Here is a 19,234-nt window from a genome sequence, read left to right as displayed (position 1 = left end):
TTCATTTATCAGTTAATGGACATTTGGATTGTTTCTACTTTTTGGGTATCATGAATAATGCTGCTGTGAACATTGATGTACACATTTTTGTGTGAACATAAGTTTTTATTTCTCTGGAGTATACACCTAAGAGTGATATAATATATAACAATGTTTAACATCTTTTTTTTTTTTTTATGAGACGGAGTCTCGCTCTGTCACCCAGGCTGGAGTGCGGTGGCGTGATCTCGGCTCACTGCAAGCTCCGCCTCCTGGGTTCACGCCGTTCTCCTGCCTCAGCCTCCCGAGTAGCTGGGAATGCAGGCGCTGACCACCATGCCTGGCTAATTTTTTGTATTTTTAGTAGAGATGGGGTTTCACGGTGTTAGCCAGAATGGTCTCGATCTCCTGACTCATGATCCGCCCGCCTCAGCCTCCCAAAGTGCTGGGATTACAGGCGTGAGCCATCGCACCTGGCCAATGTTTAACATCGTGATGAGCTGCCTGATTGTTTCCCAAAGTAGCTGTGATATTTTACAGTCCCATCAGCAAAGAATGACAGTTGTAATTTCTGGCCAGGTAGGATTTTATTCTAATTATAATATGAATCCATTGGAAAATTTTAAGTAGAAGAACAATATAGATTATTGTTCTAGTTTCTAGTTGTGAAGATTCAATTAGAAACTAGAAGTAGTGCCTCCAGTCCACCTCTGTGTCTTCCTTGAATAGTTATGTAGGTCATTGAGTGTCCACAAAATCATTTATTCATGTTCAAATCACAGTTCATTCCTTCTTCCGTCTTTTTCAAATTGTAGTAAAATATACATAATATAAAATTTACCATTTTAACCATTTTTAAGTATACAGTTCTGTGGCATTAAATACATTCATGCAGTTGTACAACCATCACCATGACCAATCTCCAGAACTTTTTCATCATTCCACAATGAAATTCTATACCCATTAAATGGCAACTCCCTCCTTTTAACCCCTAGCAACCACCATTCTACTTTCTGTCTTTATGAATTTGACCACTGTAGGTACCTCAAATAAGTGGAATCATAGTATTTGTCCTTTTTTGACTGGCATATTTCACTTAACACAATGTCTTCAGGGTTCATCCGTGTTGTAGCATGTTAGGATTCCCTTCTTTTTTAAGGCTGAATAATAGTCCGTTGTATGTATATATCATGTTTTGTTTATTCATTCATCTATCCGTGGATACTTGGGTTGCTTCTTCCTTTTGGTTATTGTGAATAATGCTGCTGTGAACAGAGATGTACAGATATTTGTTGAAGTTCCTGTTTTCATTTTTTTTGAGTACATACCCAGAAGCAGAATTGCTGGTTTATATGGTAATTCTGTGGTTAATTTTTTGAGAAATTGCCATACCATTTTATATTCCCACTGGCGTTGTACAAGTATTCTAATTTCACCACATCCCTGATTTAGTCTTTTGCTAGTGTTAATTCTGTATCTGTAACCACCTGTAGAGAATGCTACAACTTTAAGGCACCTTTAAGAGAGCAATCTCACAAATTTCAATAATTTTGGATTTTCATTGAGTGAATTGACTATTTTGTTTATTCTCTGGAATATGGAGTTTGAAGGCAGGTGACCTTGGGCTGATTTTCCTTCCCATTGTTTACCATGAACTCTGGGAATTAGGACGAGAACTAGTATGTAAAGAATGTTGGCCCTATGGGAGCAAGTTCCACATTTCATCTCATCTAAATCCTTACAACAAACTCATGAGACAGCTAGTGTATTTGTTTTTTCTCATGTTTGAGATTAAAGAAGAAGATTCTCAGAGTGGTTAAGAGTCCTGTTTAAGGTAACATCACCTAGAAATGGCAAAGCTGGACTTCAAACAGAAGTATTTCCAGACCTACTGGCTCTCTCAGTTCTAGAAGCCTTCCTGTTCACAGCATCCTGGATATAGTATATTGGGGAGTGGAAGTCTTGTATGTCACTAGACAGCTTTTTATGATCTCTGTTGTTTTCCGTTGGGCCCAGAACAGATGAAGTAAATGGCAGGATGTTTCTCACACCGGCAGAGGACACTGTCAGCCAACAGAGACAGTGATAGCTGTAGGCTGGGGGCTCAGGAGTTTAGAACCACCCCTAGTCCTGGTGGGTTGCAGGATGGAGCAACCTGTCACCATTGGACAGCTGCCTTAGAAATCTAATTTGTGTATATTGAGTTTTTCAGTATTCAGAAGAGCTCTATATATGGTCCTTTGGTAAATAATAATCTGTGCTACAATTTATTGTTTACTGTGTTCCAGAACTATGCTCAGTCCTTTAAGTGCTTTATTTAATATTGAGACAACTCTTAGATTGTTACTATTATCCTTACTTAAAATATGAAGGTCAGGCGTGGTGGCTCACTCCTGTAATCCCAGCACTTTGGGAGGCCAAGGTGGGTGGATCACCTGAGGTCAGGAGTTCAAGACCAGCCTGGCCAACATGGCAAAACCCCATCTCTATTAAAAATACAAAATTAGCCAGGCATGGTAGCACATGCCTGTAATCCCAGCTACTTGGAACGCTGAGGCAGGAGAATCACTTGAACCTGGGAGGTGAAGGTTGCAGTAAGCCGAGATCATGCCATTGCACTCCAGCCTGGGCAAGAAGAGCAAAACTCCCTCTCAAAAATAAATAAATAAATACATAAATAAATAAATAAATAAATAAATACAAAAATTAGCCAGGCATGGTGGCGGGTGCCTGTAATCCCAGCTACTTGGGAGGCTAAGGCAGGAGAATTGCTTAAACCTGGGAGGCAGATGTCTCTGAGCCGAGATTGTGCCACTGCACTCCAGCCTGGGTAACAGAGCGAGACTCTATCTCAAAAAAATAAATAAATAAATAAAATATGAGACCTGAGCCCAGATCTGGCTCTGGATCACAAGCGGTTGAATTGCCCTTTTTTTTTTTTTTTGAGACAGAGTCTCACTCTGTCACCCAGGCTGGGTTTCAGTGGCGTGATCTGGGCTCACTGCAACCTCCGCCTCCTGGTTCAAGCGATTCTCGTTCCTCAGCCCCCTGAGTAGCTGGGATTACAGGCGCACGCCACCATGCCTGGCTAATTTTTGTATTTTTAGTAGAGACTGGGTTGGCCAGGCTGGTCTTGAACTCCTGACCTCAAGTGATCTGCCCGCCTTGGCCTCCTAAGGTGCTGGGATTGCAGGCATGAGCTACCATGCCCGGCCTGAATTGCCTTTTACAATGCACACGAATATTTTCTAATTTACCTATCAAATGATACTCAAGAGGAGAATACATGTATGCACAAAGGATTTTGCAGTTCCCTTCCCCATGGCTGACAGCCAAGGTATCTTTCCTTATTGTGGGGCTCTGGGTACAGGGTGGACTGTACTCAAGCCAGAGCTACCTGTCCTTGTTTCCTCAGGTCTGTAACATTGTGGCTGGGCAGCGCTGTATTAAAAAGCTGACCGACAACCAGACTTCGACCATGATAAAGGCCACAGCTAGATCCGCTCCAGACAGACAGGAGGAGATCAGTCGCCTGGTCAGTGGGCCTACTCATTTGCTCAGTCATTGGGGCCATTGGTAGCATAAATGTTTTAATGCCCCAGCAGGACCTTCCTTCAGGAGAACCCAAGTCTAGATTTGTTGCCTAGGACTGTATAAGGCTGCTTTTGCTTCTTGACCGTATAGCTACTTTGCTTTCTGTCTGTTTTTCTCTCCTGTATTACTTTGCTGTGTTATTCCCTCACTTCCCTCATCTTCCACTTTCTCTCTCTTTTTAGGACTATTCCGTACCAACCCCAGCTTCTCTTTAGGGTTCTCTCCTTGATACCCAGAGGGTGAGCAGTATTGCCAAGCTGCTATCCTCCTGAGATTGCTCTCTTTTGTACTGCAGATGAAGAATGCCAGCTACAACTTAGATCCCTACATCCAGGAATTTGGGATCAAAGTGAAGGATGACATGACGGAGGTGACAGGGCGAGTGCTGCCGGCGCCCATCTTGCAGTACGGCGGCCGGGTGAGCAGGGTCAGGGCCAGACAACATCTCGGGGCATATGGGGGTGGTTGGGTTGTATAGCCAGGGGCTTTTGCTCCCCCACCCACCTGACTCTACTGAGGCTCACCTGGGCGCCCCCTCTACCTATCCCCAGAACCGGGCCATTGCCACACCCAATCAGGGTGTCTGGGACATGCGGGGGAAACAGTTCTACAATGGGATTGAGATCAAAGTCTGGGCCATCGCCTGCTTCGCACCCCAAAAACAGTGTCGAGAAGAGGTGCTCAAGTAAGGAGGGTTCGCTGTAGGGGTGGAAGGGTGGGAAGGACCCTGGAGCTGCCTGCCTTCCTGTAGTCCACAGGGGCCAATATTGATCAATAATGTGTTCTGTCTTGACTCTGCCTGCATTGTGCTTTCTGGCTCAAACTTCTACCAATTCTTTTTCTATCCATCTGTGATCAGGGGAAGTTAATAAGGAGCCATATCTATGTCAAAGATGGTGATTTTAGGGCATGAATCTCCTAAGAGAGGCCTGAATTATTGTTATAATTATTATCATTGGTAATAAATAGTAGTAGTGATGACTGTAATGTTTACGCCAAAATTATACTTAAGTACCTAATTTATATTCTCTCATTTCATCTTTACAGTGAGTAGGTGGTGATATGTCCATTTTCAGGAGACTGAGGCTCAAAAGAGGTTAAGTAACTTGTCCAAAGTTTGCACATCATCAGGAAAGTGTCAGAGTTGGAAGCAAATCAGATCTGAGCTTCAAAACTTGTGTTCCTAATTGGAAACAAAATAGAGCAGCTTGTTTAGCTGGTTGTCAGGGCCTCTGTGCCACCGTAGCTGGGAGTAGATGGCACCAATGAGGAAAGTGTTATAGCCAAATGGTTTAAAGAAACCAGGCAGTAATGGCTTAAGAAGTCAACAACCCCTCACCTGGAGTCTTTTTTTTTTTTCTTTTTTTTTTTAAGACGGAGTCTTGCTCTGTCACCCATGCTGGAGTGCAGTGGCACGATCTTGGCTCACTGCAAGCTCCACCTCCCGGGTTTCACACCATTCTCCTGCCTCAGCCTCCCGAGTAGCTGGGACCACAGGCGCCCGCCACCACGCCCAGCTAATTTTTTGTATTTTTAGTAGAGATGGGGTTTCAGTGTGTTAGCCAGGATGATCTCGATTTCCTGACCTCGTGATCCTCCTGCTTCGGTCTCCCAAAGTGCTGGGATTATAGGCATGAGCCACTGTGCCTGGCCTTTTTTTTTTAAGTTTTATTGAGATAGGTTTAAAATGCCACAAAACTCAGTTAGTTGTTTCATACATACAACATACAGTTAGTTGGTTACTGCCATCTTTTGAAGTGGTTGCTTCTCATATTCTCTGAATCTGGAGTGGGGTCAGTGCACTCTAGGGATGAGGAAGAGTTGATGGAGCCGACCATTTTGGCTAGACAAGGGTAGTGGGGAAGTATGCCATGACGAATTCAGCTGACCTTGGAGTCATCATGAGAATTCGTTCTTAGCTGGGGTGCAGTGGTGTGTGCCTGTAGTCCTGGCTACTCAGGAGGCTGAGGCAGGAGGATCACTTGAGCCCAGGAGTTTTCTGGGCAATATAGATCCTATAAGTTCTAGGCTGGGCGCGGTGGCTCCTGCCTGTAAACCCAGCACTTTGGGAGGCTGAGGCGGGCGGATCACAAGGTCAGTAGTTTGAGACCAGCCTGGCCAATATGGTGAAACTCCGTCTCTACTAAAAATACAAAAATTAGCCGGGCGTGGTGGCGCGTGCCTGTAGTCCCAGCTGCTCAGGAGGCTAAGGCAGGAGAATCGCTTGAACCCGGGAGGCGGAGGTTGCAGTGAGCTAAGGTTGTGCCACTGCACTCCAACCTGGTAACAAAGCGAGACTCCGTCTCAAAAAAAAAAAAAGAGTTCTAACAGCTCCTGATGGATCTGGAGACTACGGGACCTGCCCTTGCTCTTCTTCCCTTACCCCTCACAGATACACAAACACCATCATAATTGTAGTTTTTGCAAATGGGTTCTTGTCTCCTTTCCTGAGTTCTTTTTTTTTTTTTTTTTTGAGGCGGAGTCTCGCTCTGTCGTCCAGGTGCAGTGGCGCCATCTCGGCTCACCGCAAGCTCCGCCTTCCAGGTTCACGCCAGTCTCCTGCCTCAGTCTCCCAAGCAGCTGGGACCACAGGCACCCGCCACCACGCCCGGCCAATTTTTTGTATTTTTAGTAGAGATGGGGTTTCACCGTGTTAACCAGGATGGTCTCGATCTCCTGACCTCGTGATCCGCCCGCCTCGGCCTTCCAAAGTACTGGGATTACAGGCGTGAGCCATCGTGCCTGGCCTTTTTCTGAGTTCTTTAGCCCCCATTTAAGCCAGGCTGCTTGGCAACATTGGAAAGGCTCCCAGCTTTTTGCCTTTGTGCCATAGTCACTTCATTGTAGTTCTATTCTCTGTGTGCTCTTGTCTTTCTCCCATGTCCTTCCCTTGTCCATTTCTTTTTGGATGATCTATTGTTTTGGCCATTTGGGGTATGGGCACCAATAAACCCAAAAACTCAAACTTGGTAGAGTTTATCAGTGACACCTAGTTGTAAGGGGTAAGAATGTGGCTTATGCATCTGGGTCAGTAGTAGCCAGTTAAATCTGTGGTTCTGACTGGGCTAAAGGTAAATATTTCCAAGTTATCTATAGCAGTGGCTGAGATTGTCCAGGGAGAATGTACATAGTAAGCAGAGATTGAAGATATAAGTCAGAGAAACTGGAAAATAAATAGAGCAAAGTCCCTAAGTGTGGATGAGGTGATGGATCCAGAGCACTGAGAAAGGGCATCCTTTCCACTGAGAAAGTGGGGGAAAACATGAAGGTGCTATGGGGTTTGACAAACTAGTAGTTGGGGGATGATGGATGAGAGAGTTCTAGATGCAACCCTCAATTTTTTTCTGGCTAAAGAGGCCCTATTACTTTAGCTATATCACCTTTAAGATGGGATTTTAGGACCTTCCTCATCTTAAACATCTCACAATACTTTGTGGCCCCCAGCATTGGACACAGTATTCCAAGTGTAGTCTGGTAGTAGAGAGAAGATTGGAAATACATCTTTCCTTGAAGTTGAGACCCACTATTCATGAAATCTGGTAACATACTGGCTTTTTAATAGCTACATTGCAGTTGTATACAGGGCAGAGAAATGGAAAACATACTATTAATGGTCAAAGCCCTAGCTGTTATTTACATGAAACAGTGGTTAGGTCATGTTTTTTTATTCTAACATTAATTTTGAAAAAATTTTTTAAGATAATAAATGTAGAGAATAACATGTATCCATTTTTGTCATATTTACTTTATCCTTTTTTAAATGTAAATATTACAGATAAATTTGATGCTCCTTCATGTCCTCCACCCTAGTCCCATTCCTCCCTTCTTTTTTTGACAGCCTCGCTCTTGCCCAGGCTGGAGTGCAGTGGCGCAATCTCGGCTCACTGCAGCCTCTGCCTCCTGTTTCACGTGATTCTCCTGCCTCAGCCTCCTGAGTAGCTGGGATTACAGGCACTCGCCACCATGCCCGGCTAGGTTTTTTTTGTATTTTTAGTAGTGACAGGGTTTCATCAGGTTGGCCAGGCTGGTCTCGAAGTCCTGGCCTCAAGTGATCCGCCCACCCTGGCCTCCGAAAGTGCTGAGATTACAGGTGTGAGCCACTGCGCCGGCCCTATTACTCCCTTCTGATGAAGCCACTGTTATGAATTATTGTAACCAGCCTACTCAATTTATATACCTATATATAAATGATTTTAAATTTTGCATAATAGTATCAGACTGTTCATTTTCTTGTGTGTTTTTACTAAATATGTGAAAAAATACTTTCTCACAAAACTGTCACATTGCTTTTTGTATGCTATATAATAATAACATCTCCTAAACAGCTGCTTCCATTCTCTTCTTGTACATTGTTTTTAAATTTAAATGGAAGATTATCACAAATTAAATTTCCTGCTGCTTATTTCAGTTTTTGAGTATCTTTATGTAGCTTGATTTTTTTACTCTACTGCATGTGTGTCCTCTCTTGCAACTTTGTCTTCCTTTCCAGGGTAAAGCCCTAAAGCCAAAGGAAGCTTAATAATTGGCTCTTAGGTTTCAAAGAACCAGTTGGGAAGGAGGGAACTCATTTTTACTGAGCATCTCTTGTGCTCCCATCACTGTTGGAACCTCATTTGCTTTGAGCAGAAAGGCCTTACACGTGGGCATCTGCCTATTTCTTTGGACATGTAATGAAGCACAGGAATCAGCTGCTTGAGCGGGGCAAGGTGGGAACCCTGAGAATTCCCATAGGTCCCTTTTCTGGGCTTCCTCATCTCCTTGCATGTACCATCGAACACTTAGCAAGTACTCTCTTACCTTACTCAACTATAAACATATTTTTTACATTAGCTATTATTGTGTATCATTCATGTTAGAATCTCAGTGTTAGCTGGGTGCGGTGGCTCATGCCTGTAATTGCAGCACTTTGGGAGGCTGAGGTGGGAGGATCACTTGAGTCCAGGAACTTGAGACCAGCTTGGGCAACATAGTGAGATCCCATCTCTACCAAAAAGAAAAAAAATTAGCCAGGCATGGTGGCATTCCTCTAGTCCTATCTACTCAGGAGGCTGAGATGGGATGATTGTTTTAGCCTAGCAGCTTGAGGCTTGAGTGAGCCCAGATTGTGCCATTGTACTCCATCCTGGATGACAGAGCACCCTGTCTCAAGAAAAAAAAAACAACCAATCTCTCAGTGCCTCTTATAGTGCTAAGCACCTAAGATGGATGGATTTTTGTCAGGAGAATTCAAGTGAGACTCACTGCCTCCTTTGTGACCATGCGTGTGTACAGGAACTTCACAGACCAGCTGCGGAAGATTTCCAAGGATGCGGGGATGCCTATCCAGGGTCAACCTTGTTTCTGCAAATATGCACAGGGGGCAGACAGCGTGGAGCCTATGTTCCGGCATCTCAAGAACACCTACTCAGGGCTGCAGCTCATTATTGTCATCCTGCCAGGGAAGACGCCGGTGTATGGTACAGTTCTCTTGGGACAGTGATAATGGTGATAGGACTCAGCATAGTTCCCTGGGGTCTCCTGGGAAGGACTCAGTCTGGATTCTTGGCTTTGACCAGAGCTGTTACTTAATGTCAGTGCTCCTCTTATAGGAGAAATAGCATGCCTGAGCCATTGAGTTAACCCAGATCCTAATTACCTGCACACACTCCTTCCCAGCAACATTTACTGGGGTCCTTTGTGTGCTGGTCCTCACGCCAGGCTACGCTGGGCCAGGTACAGAGACGGGTTGGTCTAGATTCCTGTCCTTAGGAGTGCGTTCCTGTCCTCAGGAGTGCATTGTTTATCTGAACATCGTGCAGCACAACCAAGCAGAATAGGTGGTCCTGTTAGTATCGTGTTGCCTGGTAATTACTTGGACTTTTTGAGAGGCTTGCTATCTCTCCTCTTTTCCTCTCATTTTTTAGAATAAGAATGATTATATAAATTTCTGTCACAGCACTTTTCTTTTATGCCATTTTCCGTCTCCATCTCTCCTGCTTCAAAGCAATAAGAGTTTTTCTTACCTTGTTCAACTAACTCCTCTGTGCTCTTATTCCCAACCCATCCTGCTACCTTTGGGACTTTATACCTTTCAACCCTCAAATATATTCAGATCCCCCATCCTAATGCACATTACCACAATCTTGCCATCTCTTTTAGCTTTTGTCTTCCTATTTCCTTCATTAAACCTTCTGAGGCCTGGTACAGTGGTTCACACCTGTAATCCCAGCACTTTGGAATGCCAAGGTGGGAGGATCGCTTGTGCCCAGAAATTCGAGGCTAGTCTGGGCAACAAAGCAAGACCTCATCTCTACAAAAAAATAAAGTTACCCAGTCATCTTGTGCACCTGTGGTCCCAGCTACTTGGGAGTCTGAGGCTAAAGGATTTCTTGAGCCCAAGAGGTTGAGGCTGCAGTTACCCAGCTTGGGTAACATAGTGAGACCTTGTCTGAAAACAAAACAAAAAAAACTTTTTGAATGAGTTCTCTATATTCTCTATGCCCTATACCTCACCAGCCACTTATTTCTTAGCCTCTTTCAGCCACCTTGCCTTCTGTCTACCTTTCTCCTAAATCTCCTCTGCACAGGATTGCCAATGACTTTTCTCAGTTGTCCTCTTGACTTCTGGATATTTTCTTCTATCTCTCCTTATTATTTTTGTAATTACCAGGAATCCTTGGTATTCTACAGGTTCCTATTGTCTGCCTTCTCATTCTGCCTTTACATTTTATTAAAATTCCCATTCATTTCAGTTGCTTCAATCATCACCTATTGCTATTATATGTGATTAAAATCTTGATTCAATCCTTGAACCCTCTGCAACTTCTGTCTGTCCCTTTGGCCTCTCTCCCTTTCTTCAAGAGTTTATTGATCACCTATTATGTATGGAACACTGTCCAACATCTGGATATATTGATGAATAAAACAGATATAGTCTTTGCTCTTAGAAAGTGTTTTGTTGGACCATCTCTTCAGTAGTTTGTCCTCTCTACAAACCTTTGTCTTTACTACTTCTGTATTTGACATCACAGTTGCTTCTAAGTACCTTCATTCAAACTTCGGAGACAGTCTTGTCTTTTCGCTTCACCTTCATTGTTATTCAAATTTTTCTCAAGATAATATGCCCTGCTCTTGATCCACACTTCTCAACTGAGTTCTAACCTTCCATTTTTTTTTTTTTTTTTTTTTTTGAGACGTAGTCTTGCTCTGTTGCCCAGGCTGGAGTGCAGTGGCGTGATCTCAGCTCACCGCAACCTCCACCTCCCAGGTTCAAGTGATTCTCGTGCCTCAGCCTTGAAAGTAGCTGGGATTACGGTGCACACTACCATGCCTCGCTAATTTTTATATTTTTAGTACAGATGGGGTTTCGCCATGTTGGCCAGGCTGGTCTCGAACTCCTGACCTCAAGTGATCTGCCCGTCTTGGCCTCCCAAAGTGCTGGGATTACAGGCATGAGCCACTGTGCCCTGCCTTAAGACTTTCTTGAATGGGTTCCAAGTAAGACTTTTTGTGACTCTACTATCAAAAAAAACCTTCATTGGTTCCTATTATTTACTGCATAAAGGGTTTTCATGGACCTGATTTTAGTTTAATGTTTTCAGCTTTATCTTGCACTGTTCACTTGCCACTCATACTAGAATGATTGCTGGTTCTGGAATTGTTGAAGAGAGCTGAATTTGAATTTAATCCTGGCTATACCAGTCAACTGGCTTGGACACATATCTAACCTTTCTAAGCATCATGAATTAATTATATAAAAAGCAGAATCTAGCACAGTGCCTGGCATGTAGCTGACACTCTGAGTGCTCATTTCTTGTCTGTGGTTTTCAGTCTCTGGTGTTGTACACATCATTTGCCTTTGCCTGGAGTATCTGCATCCTCTTCTTCTTGTCCCCCACCTTGCACTTAAAATTCTCTCCATCCTTTAATACCCAGTTTAAATACTACTTATTTTTTATTCTTGACATTTCACCTGGAGAGTGAACTTGTCTTTTTCGGGATTCCTCTAGTTTATCAGGCCACTGATCAGTTACTACCTTACTTGATACTTTGTTGTGGAGTGGATCTGATTCTGCTCTGAAATCTTTCCTGTCTATATACACACCTAAGGTAATGCCTTTCACTGATACAATACTCAGTAATTAACTTATGGAGAGAAGTTGTTTGATCTTCAGTCCTTGTCTTTCTTGGACCCTTGTATGGATAAGGATGCTTTTTAGGAGAACTTCCTTGAATAAGTATTCCTGTTTCTGATTTCCCTCCATTAAAGGGAAAATCCAGTGTTTTGGCTTGGGAATGGTACAGCATGCTTGGGAAAGGCAGTACTTACTCAGAATTTTCCCTTTCCTGGGCTCAATTATGTTACACTTCTCTCTAGCCTCAAATATTTTATTGGGACTTCGAGTTTCTTTCATTTACATGCGGTTCCTTGATTATACCACCTGGACAATCTGACTGGTACTCTTTTCTGCTGGCTTAGTTCCTAGGCAATGGAGTCATTTGCCAGCAGAAAAGAGTACCAGTCAGATTCTTCTAAAGACCCTTCACCATCCCTCCTGAGAGGCTGGGTAAAATGGCATCCTCCTAGTGATGGTCAAAGCAAGGTCCCATTGGCATTTGGTTGCCCTGAGAGCGTAGAAGGACAGTGTCACATTTGCCCTGTTCTGATCAGGTACTATACCTATCCTGTCTTTAGTATATTTAATTGCTTCCTCTCCACTAAACTGATATTATTGTTTTTTTAATGTAAACTTTTTATTAAATTGTATATATAGAAATCTTACATGTTCAGCTCAGTGATATTTCATAAAGTGTCACAGCGTAACCAGCACCCAGCTCAGCAGCAGAACCTTACCACAGCCCCAGTCACTACAACCTCCTACCAGTAGTAACCACTATTCTGGCTTCTAATACCATAGGTTAGTTTTGCGTATATTTAAACTTTATATAAATAGAATCATATAGTATATACTTTTTTTGTGTCTGACTTCTTTCATGCAACATAAAGTGGTTTGTTATAGTTTTTCCATCATATGAATATAACACCATTTCCATCTATCCATTCTGTTAATACACATATTTGGATTGTTTCCAGTTTTTGACTGTTGAAAATAATGCTTCAGGCTGGGTGCAGTGACTCGTGCCTGTAAACCTAGCACTTTGGGAGGCCAAGGCAAGTGGATCACCTGAGTTGAGGAGTTTGATACCAGCCTGGCCAACATGGTGAAACCCAGTTTCTACTAAAAATACAAAAAATTAGCCAGGTGTGGTGGCGGGCGCCTGTAATCCCAGCTACTCAGGAGGCTGAGGCAGGAGAATTGCTTGAACCCAGGAGATGGAGGTTGCAGTGAGCCAAGATCGTGCCACTGCACTCCAGCCTGGGCAACAGAGGAAGACTCTGTCTCAAAAAAATAATAATAATAATAATAATAATGCTTCAGTGAACACTGTTCTATGTGTCCTTTGAACATGTGTAACTATTTTTCTTGGGAGTATATCTAGGAGTGGATTTTAAGTATACCAATTTATCCTTTCACCAGCAGTGTATAAGAGTGCTAGATAGTTCATATCCTTATCAAACTTGGTATCCGTCTCAAAAAAAAAAAAATGAAAAAGAATCCCAGGGTCATGAAGATACTATTTGAAGTGTTTTTTTGAATGATTAAAAAAAATCATTCATATTTAGAATTAATTTATCTCTAAACAGAGCAAAAACTGTTGCTTTTCTTTTCCATGGCAGTGTTGCAGAGCTTAGACTCTTAGCTTCCTACCCACACCTGGATTCAACAAATGTACCCAGGGTAAAAGCAACTGCAGAAGATAGCTCACCTCTGAGATTTTTTTTTTTCTCCCTCTCTGGAATTTTACCCCCTCTAGTTCTTGTTTTCTTAGCATTCTCTGCTGCCTTTAAAAAGATGATTTTTATATTTTATCTGGCTTTTCTGAGTATCGTCTGTAGAAGTGGCTTGCCGCTATTCCATCTCTCTTGGAAGTAGATATGATCTTTTTAAACATGCTCAAATCTCTTCCATTGAAAGCATAGCAAATTCTTGGTCAGTCCTACATTTTCTTCCTGGTACCTTAAATCACCACAACAATTTTTGCCTCTATACGCTAATTTTTTTTTTTAACCTTAATATCACTAACTCCAGAGGACATTTCTGGTCCTGATTTTACCTCATCTCTTAGACACATTTCACTTTGTTGACCACTTGCTCCTTCTTGAAACACTCTCTTTCTTCCCTTGGCACTCGTGATACAACACTATCTTAGTCTTCCTTCTAGCTTTCTGGATTTCTTTGTCCTTTGCTGACTCATCTTCTTGTTCTGCCAATATAGGGAGTTCCTCAAGATTCAGATCTAGGTTGTCTTCTCTTTTTACTATGTTATCTTCCTTAGTGATCTCAAGATCATGCCTTCGGCCGGGCGCGGTGGCTCACGCGTGTAATCCCAGCACTTTGGGAGGCCGAGGCAGGCGGATCATGAGGTCAGGAGATCGAGACCATCCTGGCTAACATGGTGAAACCCCATCTCTACTAAAAACATACAAAAAATTAACCGGACATGGTGGCAGGCACCTGTAGTCCCAGCTACTTGGGAGGCTGAGGCAGGAGAATGGCGTGAACCCGGGAGGCGGAGCTTGCAGTGAGCGAGATCGTGCCACTGCACTCCAGCCTGGGAGACAGAGCGAGACTCTGTCTCAAAAAAAAAAAAAAAAAAAAACATGCCTTCAACTACTACCTGTACCTAATTATCACACAAATTTGCATCTCCATTTCAGACTACTCTTTTGAGCATCGAACCATGAGACCCATTTGCTTAGTTGATATCCTCACTGAGATGACCAAAAAACTACTTGAGACTCAAAATGTCTCACAAATAATTTATGGCCTATTTTTATTTTATTTTATTTTTTATTTATTTTTCTGAGACGGAGTCTTGCTCTGTCACCCAGGCTGGAGTGCAGTGGGTGTGATCTCGTCTCACTGCAACCTCTGCCTCCCAGGTTCAAGTGATTCTCCTGCCTCAGCCTCCCAAGTAGCTGGGATTACAGGCACATGCCACCACACCCAGCTAATTTTTGTATTTTTAGTAGATACGGGGTTTCACCATGTTGGCCAGGCTGTTCTTGAACTCCTGACCTCGTGATCCACCCACCTGAGCCTCCCAAAGTGCTGGGATTACAGGCGTAAGCCACCGTGCCCGGCCGGCCTATTTTTATTACAGAAGCTGGAAACTTAAAAGTTATCCATAAAAATTTTCTTTTCCCTTACTCACACGTGTAGTCTATAACTTGAGTCCCTTCAATATCTGTGGAATCCGTTTGTTTTTCTCCATCTCAACAACTCACCCATCTTTTTTTTTTTTCTTCTGGATATGGAGCCTCACTCTGTCACCCAGGCTGGAGTGCAGTGGCACAATCTCGGCTCACTACAAGCTCCACCTCCCGGGTTCACGCCATTCTCCTGCCTCAGCCTCCCAAGTAGCTGGGACTACAGGCGCCCGCCACCATGCCTGGCTAATTTTTTGTATTTTTAGTAGAGATGGGGTTTCACCATGTTAAGCAGGATGATCTCAATCTCCTGACCTCATGATCCACCTGCCTCGGCCTCCCAAAGTGCTGGGATTACAGGCGTGAGCCACCGTGCCCGGCGTTCGCCGATCTTGTTAATCTAGGCTACCGTTATCTCCTCTGGTAGGTCAGTCTAATGACCACATTCTTTCTCTTACAGCATGCTCCCCTTGCTCTTCTTTTTAGCTGCTATGGCCTTTCTGTTTCTCAAACACATCTTGCTATCTTCTAGCAGGGTGCATTTTTGCATGTTGTTCCCTCTGCCTGGAATGCTCTCTCTCAAACTCCCCCTCTCCTCTAAGTCCTTTGCTGTCATCAGATTTCATTTTAATCATTACCTACTCAAGAATCCTTTCCTGACTAGGTTTTTATTTCCTATTTTATGCTGTTATTGTTCCATGAAGTTTTCTGTTGTGTCATTTATCAGTGTTGTAATTTTCACGATTTTTAAAATTAGTCCCTATTTAGTAAGCACTTTGAGAGTAAGGACCTTATGTGTTTCCTGTCATTATTGTGTTCCCTAGCACCTCATACACTGCCTGGCATCTAGTAGGCATTCAGTAAATATTTGTTGAATGCACTAATCATTTCTCTCCCTGCCCATAGCTGAGGTGAAACGTGTCGGAGATACGCTCTTGGGAATGGCTACGCAGTGTGTGCAGGTGAAGAATGTGGTCAAGACCTCACCTCAGACTCTGTCCAACCTCTGTCTCAAGATCAATGTCAAACTTGGTGGCATTAACAACATCCTAGTCCCACACCAGCGGTATGAACTCTGTTGTCCACTTGCCCTTGTCAAGGTACCATGCTGGGAATTGATGAAGAGATAGGACCCTGGCCAGGCAGACTGAATCAGACACAAGGGGGAGAAGAGCAGAGTGGGTATTGGATGGTGCCAGCTAGAGAAGACCCAGCGCCTCACCATTTTGTTTTCTCTTCCTTGCTCAGCTCTGCCGTTTTTCAACAGCCAGTGATATTCCTGGGAGCAGATGTTACACACCCCCCAGCAGGGGATGGGAAAAAACCTTCTATCACAGCAGTGAGTGATATTCTGTAGCTGCCTCATAAGGTTCTCCTCTTCGCTCTGAGTCCTCAAAACTGCCCATGATTTCCTTCCCTCAGCTCTGGCTCTTGAGCCTTCATAAGATGTCCATTTAGCTCGCTATTCCCAATTCCCATTCCCTTGATATCTCATAAAGGTAGCTCTGTATGGTGTCTTTTTTCAGGGAGAGTAATGAGAGTGTAGCCAGAGACGTGACTCATTCTGCATCACTCTTGCTCTGCATTTGAATGTCTCTCTTTCCCCATGCCTGCTTTTGGGATGTAGGGGAGGGACTATATCTTCTCTGAAATCCCTTTAAAGGGAGTTACTTAGTTGCCGGGACTATCCTTTGCTCTGCCCATCCTCACCCCGATCTGTATAATAGATTAGATGTTTCTCTTATCTCTCTCCTGACTTTTCTGCTCTTTGTCTCTTAGGGGCTTCCAAATTGCTAGGGATTAGACCTTCTTTCCCACTTACATTTCCTAAACCCTCACATTTCTGTAAGCACACTGGTCTTAACCTCAGTATGTGCAGGGAAACCCTATAATATGCTTATCCCTGTTTTCCTTGTGGCCATCCCTCCTAGGCTTTGGCTGCTGTCTCCTTTGTAAATGGCATTTCTTCCATCAACCACAAGAACACTGTTACTATGGTCGTGATTCCTGGGTAGATTAGCATTTGAATGGGAAAAAGGATAAACTTGGGACTGGATGAGGCCATTGTTTGATTTAGTAGTGCTAAACCTTCACATGCTCCTCTGCAAAGGGGAGAGAAATCAGTTTATCAAGTACCTACTGTGGGCTACACCCTGTGTAAGGTGCTTAATATGGACCCCAGTAGCACTGCAAGCAGGTGTTCTTATCACCATCTGAGAAGAGGAAAAAAGATCAGAGAGATTGAGTAACTTCTGCTTGTGTGATAGAATAGAGATTGAAACCAGGGCTCATTGAGTCTCAAGCCCTAGTCATTCAGTTGTAGTTTTCTTGCTAAGAAGCCTTTCCACAAACCCATAGCCTGACAGTGAAGGTGAAGGTTCTAGGAGCTAATCCTTTCTCTCTGACTGTCAGGTGGTAGGCAGTATGGATGCCCACCCCAGCCGATACTGTGCTACTGTGCGGGTACAGCGACCACGGCAAGAGATCATTGAAGACTTGTCCTACATGGTGCGTGAGCTTCTCATCCAATTCTACAAGTCCACCCGTTTCAAGCCTACCCGCATCATCTTCTACCGAGATGGGGTGCCTGAAGGCCAGCTACCCCAGGTAGGGCCCACAGTAGGTGGAGAAAACCTTCACATCATGGCTGGAAAGCTAGGTGCTACTACCTTTTCTAAGCTATTGGCACTGAGAGGTGTGTCACTTCTTAGTGAGCTTTGCTAAATGGAGTAGACTTGGGGGCAAGGATCGCAACTGAGGGATGGAGTGTACAAGCATCTGTAGATTTTTCTTCTCATAATAGAAGACCCTCACTGCCTATTTAAGTAGTTGGTTCATGTTGGAGACTGATTGTTTAGACCAGTGATTCTCAAATGCTAGCTTACATTAAGATCGCCTGGAGGGCTTGTTAAAACAGTTTTAAGGGCTCTACCCTTAGAGTTTCTGATTCAGTGAGTCTTGGATAAGGGCCAAGAATTTACAATACTGACAAGTTCTTAGGTGATGCTGATAGTCTGGAGACTACATTTGAGGACTAATGCTGTTGACCCTCCTTCATAATATTCCTCCTATTCATTCTCACTGCCAGCCTTCATTTTTTTTTTTTTTAACTTCTATCCTGAACTGGTATCCTTGACTACCATTTAATAGTATTATAACTACTGTTCCAATGAACTTCCTATGTGCCATGAACTGTCCTAAGCACTTCATTTTTTTTTTTTTTTCCTAAATCTGAGTGGAAACATATGTTCTATTTAATGCTTTACAATAGTCCTTTGGAATAATAGTGTATTTCCATTTAACAGATGAGAAAACAGGCTTGGAAATGTTACATGATCTTTAATGTCATCAGAGATAATTAGGAGTGGAACTGGGATTCAGACACATTGGTCTGATTCCATAGTTTATGCTCTTAACTGTTATGCCCAGTTTCTTTTTTTTCTTTTTTTTTGGGGGGAACAGAGTCTCGCTCTTGCCCAGGGTGGAGCGCAGTGGTGTGATCTTAGCTCACTGCAGCTTCTGCCTCCCGGGCTCAAGCGATTCTCTTTCCTCAGCCTCCCAAGTAGCTGGGGCTATAGGTATGAGTCACCACACCCAGCTTATTTTTGTATTTTTAGTAGAGATGGGGTTTCACCATGTTGGCCAGGCTGGTCTCAAACTCCTGACCTCAAATGATCCACCCGCCTTGGCCTCCCAAAGTGCTGGAAATACAGGTGTGAGCCACCGTGCCCGGCCATTATGCCCAATTTCTAAGTCATCCAGTATTTTCTAAAATAACAGACACATTTATCATATCACATATCTGTTCAGAAACGTCTAGTGGCTTCACATAGCTTTGGGTTAAAATTCAAACTGCTTAGCAAAGCAATCAGTAGTTATTAAGCCCTGCTAGGTTTTCTATGCTTTTACTTAATTGTCTGTCTTAGTCTTCTTAACAGCTTTGTGAAGCAGGTCTTAGTAACATTAACAGACGTGGAGAAAATGAGACTTAGTGGAGTTGAATAACTTGTCTGATGTAATACAACTAGATAAAGCTTGGATTTAAATCTAATTGATTCCAAAGTCTATCCTTCTCTACCATACAGTTTTGACCCTCTGTATCTGACATCCACGGCCACAGGCAACTATTGCCTATGATTATTTACTTCTAGCTTTTCCCTTAGCTAGCCTGTTTTCTTATAATCCTGCTGCTTTGCAGGACTGAATTCACCTACTCTCTCTGCACCCATTATGGAACTATGTGTCTGCTCTTCTCTGGTGGTCCACAACCTGTCTGCTCTTGGAGCCCAAAGGAGAACTCTCATTAGTCACCTGATCCTGAGTGAAACTAACTTTGGGCATTGTGATTTTAGTGATTTCTCTGTGAACCTTGGTTCTGTATCTTGGTATTAGGTCTCTTTATACACAGGA

The 19,234-nt window shown here is 43.3% G+C and overlaps 1 protein-coding gene across 3 annotated transcripts in view; it reads left to right on the top strand.

The window, feature by feature from the left end:
- The window catches only part of LOC101152194 (argonaute RISC component 1), a 41,037-nt gene that overhangs the window by 14,862 nt on the left and 6,941 nt on the right, over nucleotides 1-19,234 (top strand). For 2 of the 3 annotated variants that reach the window (XM_019015244.4, XM_055391666.2), the window contains exons 9-15: nucleotides 3,395-3,514; nucleotides 3,869-4,000; nucleotides 4,125-4,258; nucleotides 8,845-9,029; nucleotides 15,731-15,890; nucleotides 16,073-16,163; nucleotides 17,237-17,431. In XM_019015244.4, the coding sequence (XP_018870789.1) occupies nucleotides 3,395-3,514; nucleotides 3,869-4,000; nucleotides 4,125-4,258; nucleotides 8,845-9,029; nucleotides 15,731-15,890; nucleotides 16,073-16,163; nucleotides 17,237-17,431 (1,017 nt within the window). The remainder of the gene's footprint in view (nucleotides 1-3,394; nucleotides 3,515-3,868; nucleotides 4,001-4,124; nucleotides 4,259-8,844; nucleotides 9,030-15,730; nucleotides 15,891-16,072; nucleotides 16,164-17,236; nucleotides 17,432-19,234) is intronic. The other variant, XM_004025450.5, reaches the window with a different exon arrangement.

The sequence above is a fragment of the Gorilla gorilla genome, chromosome 1 (genome assembly GCF_029281585.2).
Source record: "Gorilla gorilla gorilla isolate KB3781 chromosome 1, NHGRI_mGorGor1-v2.1_pri, whole genome shotgun sequence".
Classification (NCBI taxonomy): domain Eukaryota; kingdom Metazoa; phylum Chordata; class Mammalia; order Primates; family Hominidae; genus Gorilla; species Gorilla gorilla.
This window is presented reverse-complemented; position numbering and strand designations above follow the sequence as displayed.